This window comes from Sceloporus occidentalis, unplaced genomic scaffold, assembly GCF_023333645.1.
Source record: "Sceloporus occidentalis isolate IW3139 unplaced genomic scaffold, rSceOcc1.0.p SCAF_7, whole genome shotgun sequence".
Taxonomy (NCBI): domain Eukaryota; kingdom Metazoa; phylum Chordata; class Lepidosauria; order Squamata; family Phrynosomatidae; genus Sceloporus; species Sceloporus occidentalis.
This window is the reverse complement of record NW_028316987.1, coordinates 2,000,965-2,025,331: the sequence shown is the minus strand read 5'-3', so window position 1 is coordinate 2,025,331 and position 24,367 is coordinate 2,000,965. Positions and strand designations below refer to the sequence as shown.

The 24,367-nt window shown below is 45.4% G+C and overlaps 1 protein-coding gene across 8 annotated transcripts in view; it reads right to left on the bottom strand.

Annotated features, from left to right (window-relative positions):
* The window catches only part of HDAC5 (histone deacetylase 5), a 131,800-nt gene that overhangs the window by 56,832 nt on the left and 50,601 nt on the right, over nt 1-24,367 (bottom strand). For all 8 annotated transcript variants that reach the window (XM_089531630.1, XM_089531635.1, XM_089531631.1 and 5 more), the window contains 2 exons: nt 7,335-7,600; nt 1,370-1,514 (listed from right to left, as the gene is read on the bottom strand). In XM_089531630.1, coding sequence (XP_089387756.1) covers nt 1,370-1,514; nt 7,335-7,600 — 411 coding nt within the window. The remainder of the gene's footprint in view (nt 1-1,369; nt 1,515-7,334; nt 7,601-24,367) is intronic.

Genomic DNA, 24,367 nt, shown 5'->3' with positions numbered 1-24,367 from the left:
AATTCCAATACAACTATCTTGATGCAAAATGTACCACAGTTGATTAAACTGAGCTGTGGTTTAATTGCTAACAAATCATACTGACTTATCATCTTGATCTGTAATCAGAGATTAAACCACCATTTCCCAGTTTGATGTAATGGGAAATTGTAGTTTAGCAAATTTTGGAAATGCCACATTACAACACATCAAAGAATTGAGGAAGAACCCTGAGACCACACAAATTGTTCTAGGCCTAATAACTGGACTATACTTATTGGACCATGACCATAATGTCTGAGCTAGGAGAAAGGCTGACCTAATAGAAGAAAGTGCTGTCTTCTCATGTGAAAGGGTTCTCTTAACTCCAGAAGTATGCCATATACATATACAGTCGGCCCTTCTTATACACTGATTTTTTATACACAGGTTCAAGCATGCACGGTTTGAAAATATTAAAAAAAGAGTATAAATTTCAAATATCAAACCTTGATTTTCCATTTTTTATAAGGGACACCATTTTGCTATTTCATTATATTTAATGGGACTTGAGCATCCACGGATTTTGTTATCCACGCGGGAACTTGGAACCAAACACCAGTGTATAACAAGGGTCCACTGTACTGTCCATGGATTGCATTCTGCAATATGTATTCTCTTTCCTCCCACCCTCCAAGCTACTCTCCTGTTTCTAATCCGTTTGACCTCAATTAAGCACAGAATTGGAAAAACAACCTCTCCGCCAGACCATTCTCCCTTAACACTATCTTAATTTTATTGTACTCCATCTTATCTGCTTTATTTAATTATTTATTGTTGTAGAAATTATAACACCATCTGAAGACAGGCATAATTTTTATGAACCACTTGCATCCAAATTACATTATTAAAATGGTATCTCAGACAAAGCAGTATCTTTAAAACACATTTAATAGCAGACACATTTACAGCACGAAAGTTAACTCTACACAAATTTACTGCAGCTCTTCATAAATGAACCTTTGACACTGCAGTTGAGAGGATCCTGAGGATAGCTAGACAAAGAATCCCAGTGCTTTTATGAAACTACAATTCCAAGGCAGGTGATAACAAATGTGCCTAGTGAACAATTCCTAGGAGATATGGAGGTGTGGAAGTTAAAACTAGAAAGGTATTGATGATTAAAATGGTATTAAAATGGTTTCCCTAGGCTGGTTGAGGGTACTTTAACTGTATTTAATTTAATATCATCATGATCACTGTTATTACTTTATTTTACTGTGTGCTACTGTATGCTGCTTTTGGTCTTATCTTTTGGGATGGAAAAGTGTCACATTCCAGCCTACTCCATCTCATTTCTCAAGAAAGGATATAAAAATTTAACAACTACAATGGAAGGAAAAGGTATTACTCTCTTTGCTTTTCTCCTTGTTGCGCAAGATAAGTAGCTGCTGCTCCAGACGCTGCTTCTCCAGCTCTTCCTGCCGCTGTTGTTCTCGCTTACGTTGCTGCTCCAATTCTTGTTGACGCTTTGCTGCCAGCATCTCCTGCTGTTGCTGCAGAGGGGAAAAGGGGAGTGAACTCACAACACTGAAAGGCAATATGTATCTGTATGTGGACATGCAAAAAACCCCAAACATATTTTCATAGGTCAATATGTGAGAATTTTTTTTCAGATAAAGGTTTCTAGTTTTGAAATCTGAGACAATGAGTTAAGATTATCTGGACATGCAGACAAAACACAAAAAAAGGCTTCTTTCCTTGCTCCTTTTTTCTTTTTCATTTTTAAAAAAGAGGTTGGCTCCTCTGAGAAACAGATCCTAGATGTATTGCTCATCTGCACTTAGTCAAGTCTTCCTATTAGGGCCCACCAGTCTGTTCCACCAGTATCTCAGATACAATGGACAGTTTCTTTAGCAATAGCAATAGAAGCTACATTTCTATACTGCTTCATACTAACTAATCGGTCTCTAAGTGATTTACAAAGTGTAAGCTAATTGCCCCAACAAGCTTTCTAAATCTTCCCCAACTTGGTATCATCCATAGCCAGCATGGCCAGGAAATTTCAGAAGTCTTTCTTAGCACATGTTCCCATGCAGCAAACACAGAAAGTTTGAGCACTGAACTTTACCCACAATGTTCATTTCTTGTAAATAAGTATTTATATTTGCACAGCTCCTTTCTACCAAAGCACATTTCTTTGTTGATAACGTAAGCTACTCTTTTCAGACCAGACAAAGTTTGATAGTAGTGGTATTTCCTTTTAGTCACACCACCATGGCACACAAACAGACTAAATTTAGCTTTACTACAGTGTGAAATCCAAAAGCAATGGGAAAATATTGTTATGGAATAACAATATTAATTGTAGACCAAGAATAGATGCCATAATTAATATATGATACTCTCTCCTGAACCTTAAAAAAAAGCAACTAGGAAAGTAATGAACTATCAAGTGATTAAATTAATGAATAATGTAACTAGTTTCTTTTTAAAAGTAACATTTCAAGCTGTAAATTGTTCAGACCCCTTTGAACAAACAGCAGACTCAGGAAGCTGGCGAGGAGATGATTTCTGATGCAGAGGTGAGGTGGGTGGAAGGGTAAAAAGGAGAACTGCTTTTACATACTGCATCTCTGCAAGGTCAGTCCAAGACTTTTTCCTGATTGAACTGAAGGAAACGAACAAAATCATGTAGCCAAGTCTCTGTACAGAAAACAACTGGACTGCTAATAGAAATAATCCGGGTTGAGACCACTTAACCACCCTAGCTCAGTGCTAGGGAATCTGGGAATTGTAGTTTATTGTAGCACTAGAGCTCTCTGATAGAGAAGGTTTAATGTCTCACAAAACTACAGTCCCCAGAATTCCCTACCCTTGAGCCAGGGCAGCTAAAGCAGTCTCAAGCTAGATTATTTCTGCAGTGTGTTCTGGACCAGAAATTTACTTTAAGCTATAGAATAGTATTTTCTGCTTAGTAGTATTTTGCTGTATCCAGCAAAATAGCTGAGAGGGATTAGGATTGACTACTTTTGCTGCTGCCACCTCCCAGTATCTGCTGTCTGAAGAAGTAATTCACTCTACTTGATGGTTGGGCCAGCCCTGTGATTCTGATCCAGATTAACACTCTCCTCCCCACACCTCCATGAAACTGTGCTTGCGAGAGAAAATCCTGCATTTACCATAATGCCTACTACTGAGTCTGAGAAACAGGTGGAGGGTATAAACTTAGAAGGAAATGAAATCAAAGTTGAAAAGTTATCTCTGTTATCTCTGAACCCAAAGAGGCCAGTGTCAGCTACAGCCTCCAAAGTTTGAAGCTGAGAAATCATTAACTTGGCTCTAGAAAGTGAGGTGTACTTTTTTTAAAAAATGAATAAACTGCAAATGGTTCATAAATCTAGTAATCTGTATTCTCAGGGACAAGCAAAACTCAACAGGCAACAAATGAGCCCAATCAAAAGATACTAAGTAGTATTTACTATTATTGCACTATTCCCACTGTAAGCGAAGCAGCAGCTAGGACCAGCATGCTGAAGTGCTCAAAGCAGAAACATGTTAAATATCATAGTTTGCCATCAATTAATCTGGAAGACTTCAAACCCTTCTCCAGTTAGCAAGCAATTTCTGGATGCTGTAAACCTGAAAATTCAAGAAAATGTAAAACTGCCGTTGAGCTTCACCATCAAGCCACTGAATCCTTCTCCCATGTTTCAGAGTTCCAGATGAAAAAAAATTACAATATTCATGCAGTGTGAGCTTTGGGCATTACTGTTTTATGGAATACAACTCTGGAGACCAGGGGTTGAATTCTAGCTTGGTCATGAAACCCACTGGGTGACACTGGACAAGTCACATTCTCTCAGCCTCAGAGGATGGCAACGGCAAACCTCCTCTACAGAAACTTGTCAGAAAAACCCCATGTCCCTGCTTTAGAATCTCCATAAATCCGAAACTACTTGAAGGCACACAGCAACAACAAAAACAACGATCAGTTGAAAAAGATGAGAGTTACTGACAGTTTATGCCAGTGGTACCCAAACTTTGGTCCTCCAGATGTTTTGGACTTCAGCTCCCAGAATTCCTGAGTGTTGGCCAAACTGGCTGGGGCTTCTGGGAGTTCAAGTTCAAAACACTGGGAGGACCACAGTTTGGAAATCACTGGATTATGCTATGAACATGATTCTAGCCTCTAATTAGAATAATTAAACACTAAGAACACTATGAAAACAAGTAGCATACTCAAGTTACTTACACAAGCCACATTGATAATGCAGCAACAAGATTTTAAACAAGTCAATCTCTCCTGAAAATTTTTAATCCCAATATTCTAACTCAAGACTGCACAATATACTGCTCCAATTGCCCATGAGCTACACATGCCCCCCCCCCCCCAGTTATTTGTGCAGTTTCTCCAAGACCCTGCCCTCTTCGCCCAGAAACCTGGGCTGCATCTGCACTGCAGAAATAATCCAGTTTGACACCACTTTAACTGCCATGGCTCAATGTTATGTAGTTTTGTGAGACATTTTGCCTTCTCTGTCAGAGTGCTCTTGTGCCACCACAAACTCATAGCACTGAGCCATGGCAGTTAATATGGTGTCAAACTGGATTATTTCTGCAGTGCAGATACAGCCTTGGAAGTAATGATGCCAAATTGAGTCAGTGGAGTGGGAAAGTGACAGTTTCGGCTTCCTCTTTCCTTGGCAACTTCAAAGCACCTACCTATCTCATTGCTTAAGGAAGAGAAAGGCCACACAGACAGATGTAAGCCAGTGCAAATGCATCCTGCCAACAAAAGGTTGTACATCCCTGCTCTGCAGCAACACAGGGTAAGTTGTCATTATATCCAAGGAAGTGAATTGATATTTGTGAAATCTCATTCTAAAACAGAAATCAGTTAATTCTAAACGTATTGCTAGATTCCATTTCCCCCCTCCTCCTCCCCTTTTCCTTTTTATACAGCCTAAGCTTGTCCAACTGAAATAGGTACATAACTCCCCTACTTAATTCTCCTCTATTTCCTTTCTGTTCCTTTTTTGTTTCCATTGTGTTGAATTTTAGATAACAAGTTCCCTGGGGCAGAGACTTGTGTTTGGTATAGTGCCATGCAACATGCAGTGTAGAAACAACAACTGTAATTACAACTCACAATATTTGCCGAGCAGGAAAAGCTTTTGAATACAGAAAGGTTTTCTCTGGTGCATATTGTAAACTGGTTAGGGAGATGGATCAGATGGTTCAAGTTCAGTGGGAAGCTACAAAGGATGGGCGCCATGATTTTAAAAGAAAAGCAACTCCTATGCTCCTTATACAACTTGTCACCCATCAGATGTTGTTGGACTACAACTCCCATCACTTCTTGCCTTTGCTGGCTTACAGTGGTAGGCCAACAACATCAGGAAAACCATGTTTACTGTCCCGGGACTAAAGTAACTTTATTCAGGTGGAGCTCCTAGAAGGAATTCAACAGAAGTTCTTATAGTGCAAGAAGTACAGACGTGAGACTCCACTATGTCAATAATGCAGGATTTATGCCATTTAAAGCTTTAAAAACAAGCAAAAAGCACTTTGAAATGTATTTGAAAATATGCAGGCAATCAAGCCAAGTAAGTTAAAATTGGCCATAGATACTTTTGTGGCCACTTGCCCTTGTCTGATGGCAACCTGTAGAATTCAGTCCTTGTCCAGAGACCTGGAAGTTTTTAAAGGCAGCCCCATATAGAGGAGGTCTGCACAGGTGGTTATCAGAACACAGATAAAGGTAGACACATTGGAGGCAGCGAAAGGCTGCCTCAAATTATGCAGTCGAGTTTCCCACATTTGGGGAAATCGCAGGGGTCATAAGTGTCCTTCAAATGACAGATAAAGAGCATTAACTTCTATGTCAGGAGTGGACAACACATAGCCCACATGTGGTCCTTAGCCCTTTTTCTAGAGCTGCCAAAGACCTCTTTCTCCAAAGAAACACAGAGAATCACATTCCAGGGAGATATAAACCTTCTTTAAACCAACACATGTTGGGTTAAACCACACAAGGACTTCTTTAAATCAGCCCCCACGTGCATTGTTTTAATAGCAAGACAACTCTGGAGACCAGTGTTCAAGTTCCAGCTTGCCCACGGAACCCACTGGATGAAAGCAATGGCAAACCTCCTCTGAAAAAAATCTTGCTAAGAAAACCCCATGATAGCGTCTTAGGCACACAACACATACAAACATAATAAACAAGGTATGGCTGTGTGTGTTTTTCTTTTAATGGAAGTCGTTTTCAAGTCACTTCTAGTTATAGCAAAAAAGTGTAGCTTAGCCTGCAGTTGATCCTAGGGATAGAAAACCAGCCCAGCCCAGTTCTACAGCTACCCAAACTTGCCAAAATTGTCTCATCTGTATTAAGCCTTAAGTCCAAAACACACTGCAGAAATAATCCAGTTTGAGACTGCTTTAACTGCCCCGGGTCAGTGCTAGGGATTCCTGGGAATTGTAGTTTATTGTGGCACCAGAACTCTCGCACAGAGGTGGTTAAATGTCTCACAAAATTACAGTTCCCAGAATTCCCTAGCACTGAGCCAGGGCAGGTAAAGTGGCCTCAAACTGGATTATTTCTGCAGTTTGTTTTGGATCTTACTCTATTTTACCTTGCCCAACCATAGTAGCACCCAACAGTTGCTTTATGTAACACTTATAACTTGCCTTTCGTTTTTAAAAAGTCACAACCCCCCCCCCCCCCCCGATAAAACAGGATGATCAGTATATGAGGTGAGAAGTTAATGGCAAAGCACCCGCTTTTGTATGCATAGGCTGGAGTCCTGGTAGTAACATATGCTAGCATAATTTAGTTAGACTAGCATATGTCATTTCTGGGACACTGCACAAGGAGATATTCAGTACCTCCTTGCATGATGCCCCTCCCCATGGAAGTCAGTTTACAAGCACATTTAGAGGTCAGCAGATGGTGGGAGTACTAGCTGCCTTATAGCCATCATGTTCCCATACTTGCTGCAGAACTAGGATAGCAATGTTATAGCTTTCTTCTTATAGCTGCATAACTGCAGCTAGATGCTGCCTGCACACACCATTCCTTGCCCTCCCCTAGCCACTAAATAGTCATGGGATGCACTCTGGTGCTTGCAAAGTGCCTTGCATGGGGATGGAAAGAGTAGCTGCACAGACTGATGAAGTGCTACAACCTGCAAGCAGAGTGTAGAATCATACTTGCACAGTTCCAAAACCAGTCCCAAACCACTCCAGTGAAAAGGATCACAGCAGAACTGGGAGCCTGGAGAGCTGCTGATTCACAACAGAATGTACTGGGTGAAATGTATTAACTGTGAGACTCAAGGGAAGGCAGCCTCACAAATTCACCACCAAATTACCTTGAGGTGCTTCTGCAACTGGACTTCATGCTGTCTTGTTAGATGCTCGTGCTGCTTCTGAAACTCGGCAAAGAGCAGCTGCTTCTGCAATTGCTGCTGCTGTTTCAGGGCCATTAGTTCCTGTTGCAGTTGCTGTTCCCGGACAGCTGGGTCTACGGCAGGCACACTGGGACGGGCATCCATTCGCAAGTCCACCGGGCTGCTGCTGCTGCTGCTGTTGCAAGAACTCTGCATCACCACAGGAATTACTGGCTTCAAGTCCACAGCTAGAGGAGAAAGAAGAGGGACTGTGATTATAATAGTACAACATCTGCAACAATGGGAAGGGACTAAGATCATGGTGGTGGTAGTGGTAATGTTTCTAAAGACAAGTTCAGCAGAGACATTTGATATACAGTCCCTATGGTCCTACCAGTTTTATATGCATCACTGCCCCCCCCCCCCAAAAAAAAAACCCTGTCACTTTTGAACTTTCCCATACCACTGATTAGGCTGCTCTGATGTCAAGGAAAATTCACAAACATTCTGTTTGTTTGTCTCTGGTTTTATTGTCAACAAGAAAATAACAACAAGTGAAACAACATGTTTTGCTTTCCCCTGAGACTTTTAGCACCAAAAGCATATGCTTTATCATTAAGCTATGGCTTTATTCCCCTATTAGCAAAAGAGCTCAGGGCAACATAAATGGCCCCTTGTCTTCTCTTTAAACCAAATGTGGGCAGACACCAGGCTTCCAGTTTATTTGATTCTTACTAAAATGCTATGATCCACCTGTGAAGGGAAGAACTGGGGCAACCTGGTCATAAGTCAATCACAGCAAATGAAAACTTGGGGGGGGGGGGTCTGTGGGAAAGAATGATACAAAACTTTGGCCTGTTTACAGAAGGTAGACAGGGAAATTATGGTATAGGAAAAAGATGGTAATATTGGCAGACCAGTCAGCCAGAGGAAATTACTGGCTATGATTATGATAAGCTGTGAATTACTGAGTAGTTTAGGGTCTAATGTGATATGTAAATGTGTTTAAATAAACTTTTTTTACAACTTTCTCTGTCTTTGCCTATAAAGTTGGTGGAGAGTCTGGTCAAGCTTATCATAACAAACCCACCACTGCTTCACACAGGGGGTCAACTTGTGATCCAAGGGAAAGAATCAAGCGGGGAAAAGAGGGCAAGGTGAGTGACAGGAGCCAAGGGTTGGAACTGTGGGGCAAACCTGGAAACGGGACCCATCACATCACCAAGTGGAGCCAGGTAAAAAATAATGTCTAGAAGACAAAAAAAAAAAACCTGGCTCAGGAGGCAAATACAATGCCTATCTGTCTTATGATATGTTCACTGTGATTGATTAATGATGGATTTTAATGATATATAGTAGTATACGATTTTTTTTTATGAAGGACTTTAGCTGTTAATTTTGATTTTTAAACTCTGATTTTTATTGTATTATATTTGTAACCTGTATCGTATTGTATCTTATTCTGTTTGTAAACCGCCGTGATCATAGGAACGGCGGTATATAAATAAAATTTCAATCAATCAATCAATCAATGATTTTTAACTATAAATGTTCACCTGAGTTTTTACAGACTTTGTTATTGTTGTATGTCTTCAAGTCATTTCCCACTTATGGTGACCTCAAGGCAAATCTATCATGGATTCTTCTTGACAAGATCTGTACAGAGTAGATTTGCCCTCCCCCTCCTCTGAAGCTGAGAAAGTGTCTTGCCTAAGGTCACCCAATGGTTTTTATGTCTGAGCCAAGCTATGAACCCTGGTCTCCAGAGTTCTAACCTAAACCATAACACCATGCTAACTCTGCTGCAGACTAGAGATTCTAAATGCTAATTTGGAAGTATGGCAGAAATCCCCCTTTCCTGCTGCCATTCTTGAATAATCAAGAGTCAAAAACTGCAATTCCACTCTAAATCCAGTGATCTATCAGCAAATCCCATCCATGCTTGACTCAGTTCTCACAATATCTGTTTTGTGCATTTTGGCTGGTCAATAAAGGTGTCACTCCTTTGTGTATTTCGTATTATTTTGCTGTATGGCCAACATGGCTACCCCTGAATATGTTTCCTGTGAAATAAGTTATACAGTCATCCCTCCATATTTGCGGCTTTGATATTTGCGGATTTGATTATTCACGGATTTCATTAATATGTTCTCTCTAGGACTGTCTAGGTCCTCCAGTGCAACTCTGTGGTCAACTTTAACTAAAAATTGCACTGAAAGACCATTTGTAGCTACTCAAGTGCCATTCTATGGTCAGTGTATGTTGGACATTGACCACAGAGTTGCACTGGAGGACCTAGAGATTCCTAGAGAGGTGTCCTCTCGGGTAAAAACAGTGTTTTTGTTATTTGTGGTTTCTTCATATTCACGGGGGTCTTGTTCCCCTAACCCTAGCGAATATGGAGGGACAACTGTACTAGGACATAAATACCCTAAAGGCATTAGATCCTGTCTGACCTTAGAAGCCAAGCAGAGTCTACCCTGGTTAGTACTTGAATGGGAGACCGTGAATGAATACCAGATGCTGTATTGAAGAATTGGCAGAGGAAGGAACTGGCAAAACCACCTCTACCTATTCCTTGCTTAAGAAAACCCTATGAAATTCAGAGGATTGCCAAAGATCGACAGGTGACTTGAAGGCGCGCGCACGCACACACACATACACACACACACACAAGATATACTAAGGAATCACAATTGCTCCCATGTCATCCAGTGGGATTTCTTGTCTCAGAGATTTAAACTCAGGCCTCCCAAAGCATCCAGGAAATCAAGAAGGCACCAGAAGCTATTAGCAAATCTTCATTTTAACTAAAAAAACAAACAAACATGTACCTCCAAGACAGTGGTTCCCAACCTTTCTAATGCCGCGACCCTTTAATACAGTTCCTCATGTTGTGGCGACCCCCAACCATACAATTATTTTCATTGCTACATGCAAATATGTGTTTTCCGATGGTCTTAGCCCAAAGGAGTCCCGACCCACAGGTTGGGAACCACTGTTCCAGGATTTATTTATACAGAAATTATTTAGGCAGGTCCACATTTTCCCCTAAGCACCCTTCAAAGTGCAGGGACCAAAGATTCAAATAGAACTATTTTTGGTAACCAATCAAGGGCTAAACCAGAATAGCAAAAATGGTGCAATCCTACATGGAATACTCCTGCTTATAAGACAGAAAGACAATCTCAAAAGTCCCTCCCTTTGCTTCCCACTCAGTTTGCAATATAAGTATGTCTGGGATGTCATGTCAGTTTTCCACACTACCAAAGGCATTTGATGAAAGTGGTTGTTTATGGAAGTTCATGTCTCAGTAAATGCATTAATCTTTTAAATTCCACAATGGAATTTAAATTGTATTGCTTGAATTTTACAACTTTTTGTCTCCCGGAGCACACATAGCCAAAGACAGGAATGGCCTCTGCCTGCACTGTTATCCCTAAAGAATCGAGATCATCTTAAATAACAACATAATTGAGGAATGTAGGTCTGTCATTTCCCCACCCCTCCTGTATGATTTTTAACATGTTTGCTTGATGAAGAAGCCAGTGATGCTTCAAAAGCTTTGTTGGTTTATTTTGTGCATTTTTGATTGGTTCAATAAAGGTATCACTGTTTTGAGGATTTAGGATGTTAGTGTATTTTGCTGTATGGCCAACAAAGCTACCACTGGATATGCAATCTTTTAAAGTTTCACAGGATTCTATTCATAAAGGTATGCCAGTTTCCAGTCCCTGGAGCTTATTTCACAAAAAAGAGAGATTGTAGGGGCTGCCTTTAAGTGCATGCCTCTCTAAACATTTGGTTTCTAAGACTGTTAGGCAGGGGTGCTTGGAAGTCTTCCTCAGACTCTTCAACCTTTTCAAGGCCTTAAGTGGGTTTAAAAAACATGATTTGAAAGGGGACATCTATACATCTCTTCCTCAATGATACTCAGACAGACAACTTCTGTAGGTTAGCTGAGACCATACCTGGAGAGCTAAGCAGACACATAAGTCAGCAAGTTTTGAAACTTGGCATTTTACACATCTGTGAACTTTAATGTAAGGTTCTGGAAAAAAAATAGGTACAGTATTCCTCACAAATTTATCTCTATACGTTAAGAATGCCTTGCATAGAAAATAAAAAGTGTGCTGAAACATGCTGAAGTGCTCTTCTTTTTTGTGGTACAGAAAGCTACACCTATTCTTTCCATGTTATGTCTGCCTCTGGTGCTAATTTTTTGTTAAAGAAATAACATCCAGGAACGTATCTGCTTTTTAAACTGAGGTATACTGGTATTCCTATAGTCCATGTGCTAATAACTCAGGGATAAATTCAAGACCATTTCAGCTTTTCCTTTTAATGGTGCTTTGTTTCCTATTTAGACAGGAGAGCCCTTCAGACTGGATTTCACACGAAGGACTATACGTATCCTATAAAGTAGGCCACCAGATGATCCTATAACCTATAGGGTATGTTAAAGATGGACAGGTTGCTTACCTGTAACGGTATTTCTTCGAGTGGTCATCTGCGAATACATACAAATGGGTTTCACTGCGCCTGCGCAGTGCTGTTCGGAAACTTCTGGAATCACTAGGCAAAGTTCACTTTGCAACATATAGAAACTTTTTGGCGGTAACTCCGCCCACCCGTTATAAGGCCCCTGCCTTCCCGCTCTTTTCCCCAGTTCCGCAATTTTTCCGCCAAGTAAGGCGATGGAAGAGCCAATCAGAGCAGGACACTGAGGGGACGGACGGGTGGGATTTGTATGTATTCGCAGATGACCACTCGAAGAAATACTGTTACAGGTAAGCAACCTGTCCTTCTTCTTCGTGGTCTCTGCGAATCATACAAATGGGTTTAGACTGACAAGCTTAGGTATGCGGCGGAGGGAGTGTCCTGAAACCAAAGCTATGGTAACCAAGGTATATTATTGACACAATAAAAACCTTGAACCATAAAGAGTCAGTCTTTGTTTGTGCACAAACACCTCAACACAGCCATAACATTGCAGAACCTGAGAAGGGAATGTAAGGTCATGCAAGACCAATCCCATGGCAATTTGTGCAAACCAACATTCAACAGGAATGTAAAAACAGTGGCATAATTTACATAACCTTGTAAAGAAACATCATCAGTGGTGCAACCAATGCAACCCTGAGACCAACACAGCCCTCCCGAAAGCTGCGTCTAGGATGGCCCTGGTGTCCAGCCTGTAATGCCTTATGAAAGTCAGAGGCTGGGACCAGACAACAGTCTTGCAGACATCCTCTAAGGGAATCCCCGACAGGGATGCTGAGGATTGTGACACTGCCCTTGTGGAGTGGGACCGAGCCCTGTCAGGGAGTGGTTACCCAACAGTTCATAGCAGAGGTGGATGGTACCAGCCACCCATTGGAAAAAACTCTGCGCGGACACAGGCAACCCCTTCATGGGTTCCGAGTAGCACAGAGAGGGTCTCTCGGACCGACTGGAGGCAGCGGTTATGTCCAAGTGAAAAACCAGTGCCTTCCTGGCATCAAGAGAGTGCAGGCTTCACTCTGCGTCCAAAGTCGGGCTGGACGCCGGAGTAGGCAACACAATGTCCTGGCCCATGTGGGAAGCAGGCAGTACTTTGGGCAAGAAAGTAATGTCTGACCGGAGGACTACCTAATCCTTGTAAACCTAAGGAAGGGCTGGTCCCTCCGCAAGGCACAGAGGTTGCCCGCACAGCGGGTGGAGGTGATGACCCCAAGGAAGGCAGTCTTCCAAGTCAACAATCTCAAGTCCATCGTGGCCATCGGTTCAAAAGGCTTGGATTGAAGAGCGGACAGCACCGCCTCCAGGCTTCAAGCTGGTAGCAGTACCGACCCAAGGGGGTGCAGGTTGGCACATCTCCTAAGAGGGTGCAGGTTGGCACATCTCCTAAGGAACCTCTACAAGGAAGAGGCTAAGCCTCCTCCACTTAATGGCATAGGACCGCTGGGTGTATGGTTTCTGCATAGGCAGGGTCACAGTCCTCACCGCATCAGGCAGTGAGGCTAGGGCTGGATTCTCCAGACCACCAGCGGCAGGCTCTCGATGTCCGGGTGGAAGATCTGGCCGTCCTGGATCGACAGCAGGTCCAGACGGAAGTCGAGGCGGAGGGAGCATCTCTTGGAGGTGGAGAAGAGACGCGAACCAGGGCTGCCACGGTTACCACGGAGCGATCAGGATCACATCCGATTGGTCCGTTGTCATCTTGGACACCACCCTGATGATGAGAGGGAAGGGAGGAAAGGCGTAGAGCAGCTCTCCCATCCAAAGGAAGGCGAACGCGTCTCCGAGGGATCCGTCCATTCGCCTCCCGGAGCAGAACTGGGGACAGTGGCTGTTCCATTCGGTCGCGAAGAGATCGACTTGGGGGGTCCCCCACCGGTCGAACAGGTCGCTGACCATCTCCGGATGGAGCCTCTACTCATGGCACTGGAGGAGATCTGCTTAGGCAATCCGCCAGGTCGTTGTCCTCTCCTGGCAGGTGAATTGCGTAGAGGAGCATCTGTCTCTGGATGAACCAGCTCCAGACGCGCAGAATGAACTCGAGCAGGGTCCTGGATCTGGAGTCTCCCTGCTTGTTGATGTAATACATCACAGTCTGTTCTCAGGAGGACCACCTTGTCCGCGACAGCAGATTTGAATGCCCTCAACGCCTTGTCGGCTTCCAGCATCTCCAACGTGTTGATGTGGAAACGTTTGTCCCGGGCGGACCAATTGTCCTTGACAACAAGGTCGAGCAGGTGGGCGCCCCAGCCTTCCAGGGGAACATCTATTGTCAAAGTCAGTTGAGGCTGGGGTTGCTGGAAGGGCATTTTGATGGAGACGTTGAAGCAAGCCAACAACCATCTCAGAGAAGCGGCCATTGGCCTCAGTACCGTGAGATACCTGGTCGGGGAGTCCTCCATCAGTCTGAAGACTGAGGGGACCGAGAGGAAACAGGCCTGAAGGGGGCGGAGGCGAAGCCTTGCCCACGGCGTCACGAACGTTGTCAACGCCATGTGGCCTAGGGCTACCTGGACGTCTCACCTTTCTGTGGGAGATGCAAGGCTTAGTGAAGCTGCCAACGCCTGAAAGGGTCCGGAGGGGGAAAGGCGGAGCATCCTTCGGAGTCGGGGATGGCCCGATGAACTTAGCCTGCCTGGCTGGTGTGTAGTGGCTTTTCCTCAGAGGCAATCAGGCCGAGGGGCGCCCAGGGTGCAAGGCGAATGAGACTGTCTCCTGGTAATCCCACTGTGAGTTGGCAGCAACAACAGTCGCCGAGATATGAAAGACTCTGTAACCCCTCTGATGGAGGTATACCACCACTGGAGCCATGCACTTTCTGAGGGCCCTCGGGGTCGTGGCTAGGCTGAAGGGAAGTACGTTGCAGTGGTACGCGGTGAAGCCGACGGCGAAGGCGAGGGATCTCCGGTGGGACTCTCGACTTCCGATGTGGAAGTGGGCTTCCCCCAGGTCGAACATCGCGAACCACCGGCCCTGGTGGAGTAGAGGCAGAATAGAGGCCAAGGTTACCATCCGGAACCGGCGGTAGTGGGAAAGCCTCAAGATGTCTGAGAACCGGAGGGGAGGGAGACGAAGTGCGGAGGAACCCCTCGGGTTCTCTTCTTCCCCCGGTCGGTATCCTGATGGCGGGACTTCCGATACCGGGGTGTGTGTGTGTGCGTTGCGACGGCCAGAGGAGGAGGAAGACTGAGAGGGGTAACGCCACCTCTGGCAGTCCTGCTGCTGAGACTGTCGGTCTTGCTGGAAAGACCGATGCGACCGACCTTGGGGCTGCCACGGTCGCTGTCTCTTCCGGCCAGGCGAGATGGAGGCCGACGACATCCCGTGGTTCTTGGCCGCTGCCTTCATCCTGAAATTGCGGTTCAGGCGCTCGTCGGTCTCAGCGTGACAGAGACCAGAGCCGTGAAGTGGCATGTCCTCAATAGCTGTCCTGACGTTGGTGTTCAGGTCAGATCAACGCAGCCATGCATGTCGGCACAGAGCCATCGATGCCGCCATGGCCCGTCCCGCGCAGTCAGCCACATTTGTGGAGGCAGTGATGAGCTAGCTCCCGATGGAGCGGGCCTCATCTATGATCTCCACCAGGCGCCTCTAGACATCATTCGGGACGTCAGGGATGAATGGCAAAAAACCCCTCCATCGAGGTCTGGATGTAGGCCCCCATGTAGGCGTTGCCAGAGACGTCGTCTGTTTGGGGATGAAGGTCTGCTGTGTCCCTTCGACTATCGCCGAATTTTGTTTGGGGTGGCCGGTCAACCAGAAACCGCTGGATGGAGAGATCTGGTACAGGGATTCAATCCTGCGGGACGATCTCACCAAGGAGGCCGGCACCTCTCAGGGCCGCCTGACGAAGGTCTCCAGGGACGGCAGCAGCGGGATGGATGGCGGGGACGGTACACGGCCGTGCACCCTGTGTTCGACTGGGTCGCGAGCTTTCTCCTCGGGGAAGGAAAGCCCAATGTCCCGGGACCTTGGCATCTTGATGATGTGCTCGTTGAAAGAGCGGCCATCACTGGTGGGAAAAGAAGGCTCGGGGTGGTGCAACCTCTGAGGAGAAGCCTGGATGGCGGCCTCATCGTCTGATGGGTCCTCCGAAGATGACAAGATTTCTGGCTCAGAGACGGTGTCTGATGCCAGTGGGAGATCCGGCACCTGGACTCGCGTGGGGGACGCGTCGGAAGCTGAAAGCTGCCGATTCCAGAGCGGGCCGCTACGGCTCGGATGTTGAAGCCCTCGCATGCGACACCGGGGGCTTCCCTCTCTCAGGGGCCATAAGACGGAGATTCAGCCTCGTGAATCTTCTGAAGGATCCTCATCAGACGGTTCATCCTCGCCTGAGTGAACAGTCAGAGGGAAGGACGCCCTCCATGGAGGTCTGGCCATCTCCGCATTGACGCGGACAAATTCCACAGTCGAAGGCAGCGGGGAGTCGATTGTGGAAACCGCATACGATGCCGACGACTCCTTCGGGCGAGAAGAAACCGGAGTCGGAGTCCTTTGGCTGGAGAGCGCGTCTTGTGTGAAGCGCGCTCCTCGCCCTTGGAGGACGCCACTGACTCACCTGGTACCGGGTGGATTTGGGCCTCTTGGGCATGGAGTCGTCCAAAGCCCCCTCAGAGTGCCTCTTCTTAGAGGATCCCGGAATCTCGCCCCGCTCCTCGGGGAGGGGGGAAGGGATTGCCCGGCAGGTCTGACAGAACAATGATCCCTGAAGGCTGAGGCTTGGTCGCCTTGCCCTCGTCCTCCGGTGCGCTGTTCATTGATGGCACCCAGGGTGCCCCCGTCTTGGGCGGCTTGGAGGCGTGTCGGGACGCCTTCGATGATGCCTTCGACGACGCCTTGGAGGATGGGACCAGCACGGCCAGGGCCTCCGCATCCGCTCGTTCCTTCGAGCACGAAGCCTCCGAGGATGCCTTCATCCCGGACTTGGCCTTGGGCTCGGAACCCTCAGTCCCCGGCGTTATGTGGGGGCGCTTGGAGGGTCTGTTGGTGGCGCTGGGTTTGAATGAACCATGGGCCACATCTGCTCGATCCTTCGAGTGCGAGCCCTCCGAGGACGCCTTTGTCCCGGACTCCATCCTGGGCTCAGAACCCTCGGTCCCTGACGTATGTGGGGCGCTTGGAGGGTTTGTTGGTGGCACTGGGTTTGAATGAACCACGGGCCACATCCGCTCGATCCTTTGAGCGCGAGCCCTCCGGGGATGCCTTCCTCCTGGACTCCGCCCTGGGCTCGGAAACCTCAGTCCCCGACGTTATGTGGGGGCGCTTGGAGGGTTTGTTGGTGGCACTGGGTTTGAATGAACCACGGGCCACATCCGCTCGATCCTTCGAGCGCGAGCCCTCCGGGGATGCCTTCCTCCCGGACTCCGTCTTGGGCTCGGAACCCTCAGTCCCCGACGTTATGTGGGGGCGCTTGGAGGGTTTGTTGGTGGCACTGGGTTTGAATGAACCACGGGCCACATCCGCTCGATCCTTTGAGCGCGAGCCCTCCAGGGACGCCCTCCTCCTGGACTCTGTCCTGGGCTCGAAACCTTCAGTCTCCGACGTTTTGTGGGGGCGCTCGGAGGGTTTGTTGGTGGCACTGGGTCTGAATGAACCACTGGCCACATCGGTGGTGGTGGACGATTCAGCCACTGGTGGGCAGACACCACGCTGGACACGCTGGCCCGGGAAGAAGAAGCAGGCGGCGTAGCCGAGGGAGCCGACGATGAAGAGAGGGGCCCCCCCATGGGTCTTGCCCTGGTCGATGGCCGAAGTCAGCCAGGACTCACAATTCTTCCGAGCCTGCGAAGAGAGGGGCTTGCAGAGTGGACAAGTCTTCGGATCGTGGTCCTTTCCCGGATGCACCTTGTCTCCGCAACGTCACACTTTGAAAGGTGCTGGAGACCTTTCCGAAGAAACAAAAGCGGAAGGAAAGTCCAAAATCGAGGTCAACAAGCTGAGAGTCCGAAGTTATCAGGGGCGGGAGACAACGAATGGTCAAAAACACAGTGATTCCAATCAAGCTAAAGAGCGAGCGAAGTTCCCTGAAGCAGCTAGCGCGGCGGAAAAAAGGAACTGGGGAAAGAGCGGGAAAGCAGGGGCCTTATAACGGGGGGGGGGGGGGCGGAGTTACCGCCAAAAAGTTTCTATATGTTGCAAAGTGAACTTTGCCTAGTGATTCCAGAAGTTTCCGAACAGCACTGCGCAGGCGCAGTGAAACCCATTTGTATGATTCGCAGAGACCACGAAGAAGAAGATATTGATATTAAAATTTAGATAGGGAGAGAAGATGTGTCAGCCACTCTCCTCACTGATGAGTCTTTTTTTCCCCTCCTGGTTATTTCTGATGCTACTCTTGAATTTAGGAAGGGGCCTTTGTGGGCTTAATCAGGTGGAGAATATGGAAAAGTGACTTTTTTCACTTTAGCTGCTTGAATCAACTTGTAAGTACAGTATAGTCATTTCTAGAGATGTCCTTCAAAAAATTTCCAAGCTGAGACTAGGGGCGGGGAAAAGCTAAGCAACAAAGGCACCTTTCAGTTGATATCTTCACGCAGCACCTCCATCTAAACATTTCAATTTTCTATGCATAAGTTTAGCTCAACTTTTAGTCACACAATCAATCAAATGCCAAGGTAGAGCTCAGCTGTTGTGTGCATCTGGATTAGCACAACCCACTCAACCTTCTTGGACTAGAACTGCCAAGCCAACACACCTACTTGCACAGCATCACTCAAACTGTATAGGTCTCTACTAGTCTAGAGATCTCCAGAAGGGAAGAGAGGCAATTTTCCAGGTGGACAGACAACTATCAGGAGGGCCACAAGGGTCACTGAGACACAGCTTTCAAAAGCTACCATGTGCTCATATGCCAACCAATTTCAAATTGCATTGTGGCAAGAGAAGTGCAGACTATTTCCTTCAGGATCACCTTGCAACAATAGGGGAAACCCAGTCATGTAAGAGGACACAACCAGCACCTAATGTGTAGTGAAGATCTCAGTGGATATCTAAGGGACTGACAACAGTGTGCAAGACTTCAGAGTCTGTCAAGAGCAAGATTCAGGGGCTTTGTGCAAAAGCAAAAATAAGTATCAAACAGGCATGATTCTGCTTTCAAATCAGGCCACTTGGACATGCAGACAGTTTTGTTTGAGACAGTGCACATCTGACCTTAGCCTTGGGATTGGACTCCATTGCTGGAAGTCAGCAATCTGACACTGTGAAGGAATTAAGGAAAAAAGAGTGCCTCTGGCCATGTGTAATGTATTCTCCTATCACAGTCACCCCAGTCATTTGAGATTATGAGGAAAGGTTTCTCAGACAAAACATACAGCTTGCAGGCTGCAATGTGTCTGGTTTTAGAAAAAAGCAACATAACCAGGTTGGTAACCCTGGGGAAAACTCAGCACTATAGCATTTTCAAATCTCCATCATACAGACAGAAGAACTTGAGAACAGCCTGGAATGATCAGACCAAAGACCAATTTGCTCCAGCACTCTGCTAACAGTGTCTAAACAGATGCCAGTAGGAAACCTATAACCAACATATGAGAGCAACAGCACCCTTCTACTTGGGTTTTCCAATAACTGGAACTTAGCTGCATATTGCATGTCATATTTGTTGTTGTTGTATGCCTTCAAGTTGTTTCTGACGTATAGTGACTCTAAGGTGACCCTAACACGGGGTTTTCTTGGCAAGATTTTTCCAGAGGAGGCTTGCCATTCTCTTCCCCTGAAGTTGAGAGTGTATGACTTGCCCAAGGTCACCCTGTGGGTTTCCATGACCCAGTTGGGAATTGAACCCTGGTCTCCAGAGTCGTAGTGCAACATTCAAACCACTATGCCACTCTGAGGTGAGCCATCCTGACTAGTAGTGAACCCTTCTGCATCCCCAAATCATCATAGCTGCTGCCAGCACCACCATTCTTCTCTCCCAGGCGCCAGATCTGAGTCACTTGCATCCGTTTTGGCATGCTGTGAATGAACAAGGCCTTTGGTGACTCATCAGATGCGTATCCTCTGCTTTCACTCCTTGCAGTCTGTTGTAAAAAAGCATGTGCTGTTTTTATTAAGTCACACATGTATACTTGTGAATGCATGTGTGCATGGAACCAGCCCACCGTCACCACCCAGGCCATTTCACCTGGACTCAGAATAATGTGCACCCAACAGCACTGCAGCAGTGAGCATAAGCATCACAGAAGCAGCTGATATTTCGCTATGCAAATCCTCTGTCTTCCCCCCTCCCTGTTCTGTTGTAATTATAAGCAGGGGGAGCCGACAAAGACGACAAAGAAATCAGGAACTAAATTTAGAGGAAGCCAAACAACAGCTGTTCCCAGAAAAAAAGTGGGAGGAAGAAACAGTGGCAGTCAACTGAGAGGTGAGAAAGGCAGAATGGAGAAAGCAGGCGAGGAGAAAAAAACCCCAGGGATTAATGATTGCTTGTTCTCCTATTTTTAAAAAATATTTATTTTAGACCTAGCCTACTCTGTGAAGCAGAATACAGGAAGGGAAGGAGCAGAGAGCACTGGGGATTTTAAAAAAACAGAGAAAAAGAAAGAGAAATCTCCTCTTAGTATTGAATGAGAATATTCCTGCTGGAGTAGAAATTTTAACGCTCAGTATATACTTTGATAAGATTCTTCCTCAAGGACAGCTTTTAAAATATTAATATATTGTTTTGAGCCTTCAAGTCTTTTCCAGCTTAGGACTGTTTGTTTTCTGATCCTAAGGCAAACTCATTAAGGTGTTTTCTTGGTAAGATTTGTTCAGAGGGGGGTTGCCTTTGCCAAATTACTTTAACATTAATATTTGTGACACAGCCCAGTGAAAATAGAACCAAGCCATACTAGTGCACAACTTTTCACTTAAACCAAAAAAGCTTTCTAAATCCTCATAATTACATCCGTTGTATATCATGAAACATCCAGCATTAATTCAATCACCATGGTTATTATTTTTTAAAAAAAGTGACAAGCACACAAGCACTCCATGAAAGAACCATCTTGCATTCTTGTCTCTCAATGTTATGAAATGAATTAAAAACCACCGAAGAAATCTTAGCCCTAAAGAGCCTTACCTCTAGTGCAGGAACATTTGTTTGTACAGTATATGTATTATTGGATCAAAACTCCCATCAGCACTATCCATGAAAGTAGCTATGAGAAACAACAGGAATTGCCATGGAACAACTTTCTAAGGGCCATCTATTTCCCATCCATGTTCTGGTGGCAAGCTACATGACAGAACAGCCAGGGCTCCGGGTCAACTAAGCCTAGAATCCTTCTGTAGGTCACTAAAATGAATACTCACCTTGTTGGGGGAAATTAGCTTACACTTTGTAAACCACTTAGTACATCAGTAAGTGGTACAGAAATGTACTGTACCTGCTATTGCTACCTGGTATTACCTTGCTCAGCAGTAAGGCAAAGGTACTCTGCACAAATGCTGAGACAAAATGGGAAGGAGGTACATGTACTTCATGAACATTTTGCTACTGTGAACAAATATATACACTCTAACTCCTTTGCCACCAACACTTACTTTGTAATGGTCTCAAAGCAACCAAGAAGAATCAGGAATTTGAGTAGAGGTGACACATACGATCCAGAGTTAAAGAACAAGCAAACAGGTTGCAGTAAAAGTATTAAGGAGACAAAAGTATTAATTGAGAGGCATCTTGCCCAAGGCTTGGGAAAGTCCCTTTTTTTGCAACTACTCTCTACCCAGTACTGCCACTAGGAAGGAAAATCAAGACTGAAATTGAACAAGAAAGCACAGCTAGAATTATATGGATGGTAAGAGTTCATATGGAGAACAGCAAAACAAATAATCATTTTTTAAATGAAGAAATAATAATGAGAGAGAGAGAAAGTTGCAGAAACTTTCGCAAATCTAATCTGATAGGGCCTCCCTTGCTCAGCTTGTCCTAGCAGTTGTTGACACTATGACATCCGAAAATGAGCCCTGTGCGTAAGTCATTCAGATGACCCAGGTTGGCTAAGATAATTTGACGCAAAAATCGATTCCCTTTATCTTCCATCCTGGCTCAGCTGCAGGAATGGCAGCCCCCAGCCCCCAGGTCATTTAGATCACTCTTCCCTGCCTCTTGCAGCACTGCACCATAAAGGATAAGTTAATGGACACCATAAAGGACCTAGCCTAGGAGGAAGGGCTTGCTTTACAGATGTGTGGCTAAAGAAACATCTCTTCAAGCTCACCTTTTGTCACAGTTCAAACAGTTCATGTTCTGTGGCTTGTGCCTGGAAGTTTGTTAAGAACTATGCAAGTTAGAGTTCAGCAAGTGGAAAAATCAAACAAACTCTTTCTGCAATAACTTTCTGAAGAATGAAAGAGAGAACAGAAGGCCCATTAACCTCCAGGGGCCAGCTATGCAAGCAACAACAGCAAATACAGCCCAAACATGATCTTCAAGGGTTTAACTTTCAGGAATTTCATTATTTGCAAGTTTGCCATCAATAATGAAATGAAAATTGGGTGGTGGGGGTGTAAGTTTTGCAGAGTACTGTGGAAAAGCACAGAGGGGAGGGGGTTGTTTTTTCCACTTTTATAGGGGTCCTGTACCCCTAACCCTCATAAATGTGGAGGGGTGACTTTACATATAATCTAAAAGCTAATCAGAGTCTGAATTTATCTTTATTGTACCTATAAAACATCATACAAAAAGGGTAGAAATCATGCAGCCCCAAGGACTGGTTTTGTGGCCCACAGAGAGGACAAATACGGCTTTTTTTCCCTCATAAAAAACCTAGATTCCTCCCAAAATAGGAGAATCACACATCTAGGAATTGTGATTCTCCTCTAAAACAAGATGTGTGTGCACGCATGCATGCCTTTAAGTCACCTGTCAATTTATGGCAACCCCATGGATTTCATAGGATTTTCCTAAGCAAGGAATACTCAGAAGGTGATTTCGCCAGTACTCTAAAATATAGCCTACAGTACCTGATATTCTTTGGCAGTCTTACATCCAAGCACTAGGCAGATTCTGCTTAGCTTCCAAAATCAGACAGGATCTGATGCCTTTGTATTCAATTTCTTTTAAAGGGAATGGCTTTTTTTAAAAAACAAGATGCTGGTGTGGCCCCCAGAGAACCCTAGGGTTGTGTGTGATTTCTGGGCTGCCTTCATGCTATGATTAGATATTAGTGAAAGAAAGGTACTCTACACATGCTCATTGGTATTAAACGTTTGTTTGTTGTTCCAAAAATATCAAGACCTGCCTCAAACGCACTCTTTTAAAAGCTTTTAAAAGGAATGAAAATGAATTATTAGATATATTTTAAGAATAACAACAACTTAAAAATAAAGTTCACAAAATTCATTCAGACAGTAGAGCACTTGTAGTAACACAATCCCTTATTGCAGATGTGGACAAAATGCAGGGAGTACTTTCTAGTATTCTTCCTTAGCATTTCAAGACCAGACCCAAAGAAACGCCAACGATGAAGCGATGCCTTTCAAACAGACTGAATTCTAAGCCTACTTTGTCTTTTAAGGTTTACCCAAGCAGATGCCCAGCAGGGAAGGGGGCTGTAGCAAACTTCCTTAAATTTGGGCCTCTCCCTTTATATTAGAGCCAGCATGGTATAGTGGCTTGAGCATTGAACTAGGACACTAGGAGACCAGAGTTTGAATCCCGCTCAGCCATGGAAACCCACTGAATGACCTTGTGCAAGTCACAGTCTCTGAGCCTCACAGGTTGGCAATGCAAACCCCCTCTGAAGTAACCTGCCAAGAAACCCCTGTGACAGGTTTGCCTTAGGGTCACCATAAGTTGGAAATGACCTGAAGGCACACAACCACCAGCAAAACAACTTTATATTACAGCAATTCCTGCAGACACTGAATCCAAGTACATTTCTGGCCAGACCAAGCTCATACTATAATTAAAAAGATCTGACCTTGAAAAGACAAAAAGACAAAAGAGAATTACTGAAGGGGGGTAGAAGAGGAGCAGACAGGAGAAGAAAGGTGGCACAGGAAGAGAATGGATAGGAAGTGCTTCTCCTTCTTCTTCCCTCCCTTGCACTGTCAACACTGCTCATTCCAGCACTGCAGCAGGTGTCTTTGCTGAATGAACCCTCTGCAGTTGTGAGTAACCGACTCATAGACGCAGTGTAATTTGTATGCGAGTGAGGGGCCCTGCACAGCTGAATGAACAACCTGTTCTTAATCCAAACAGGAAGTTGGGGGTGGCGTGGGATAGGGAAGGATGATTCAGGGAATGGATAGGAGAAAAGGATGCCCTGAATACTAATGCAGTCTTTCCCTAGCCTTGCAGTAGCGTGTGCTAGTGTGATGCAGACAAGCAGACAGGCAAGATGGATGCCTGCAGTCTTTGACAGAAACTGAATGTGTCACTGACCCTCTAAGCCAGAAACTGGCAGGGATCTTACAGCTGCTGCTCCCTTGGATGTTCGCGTTTCTTTCCTTTCATTCTGAAAATTCAGGGAGAGAGAGATACCACCGCCACCCCAGGACTTGCACTCTCATCCACACACTTC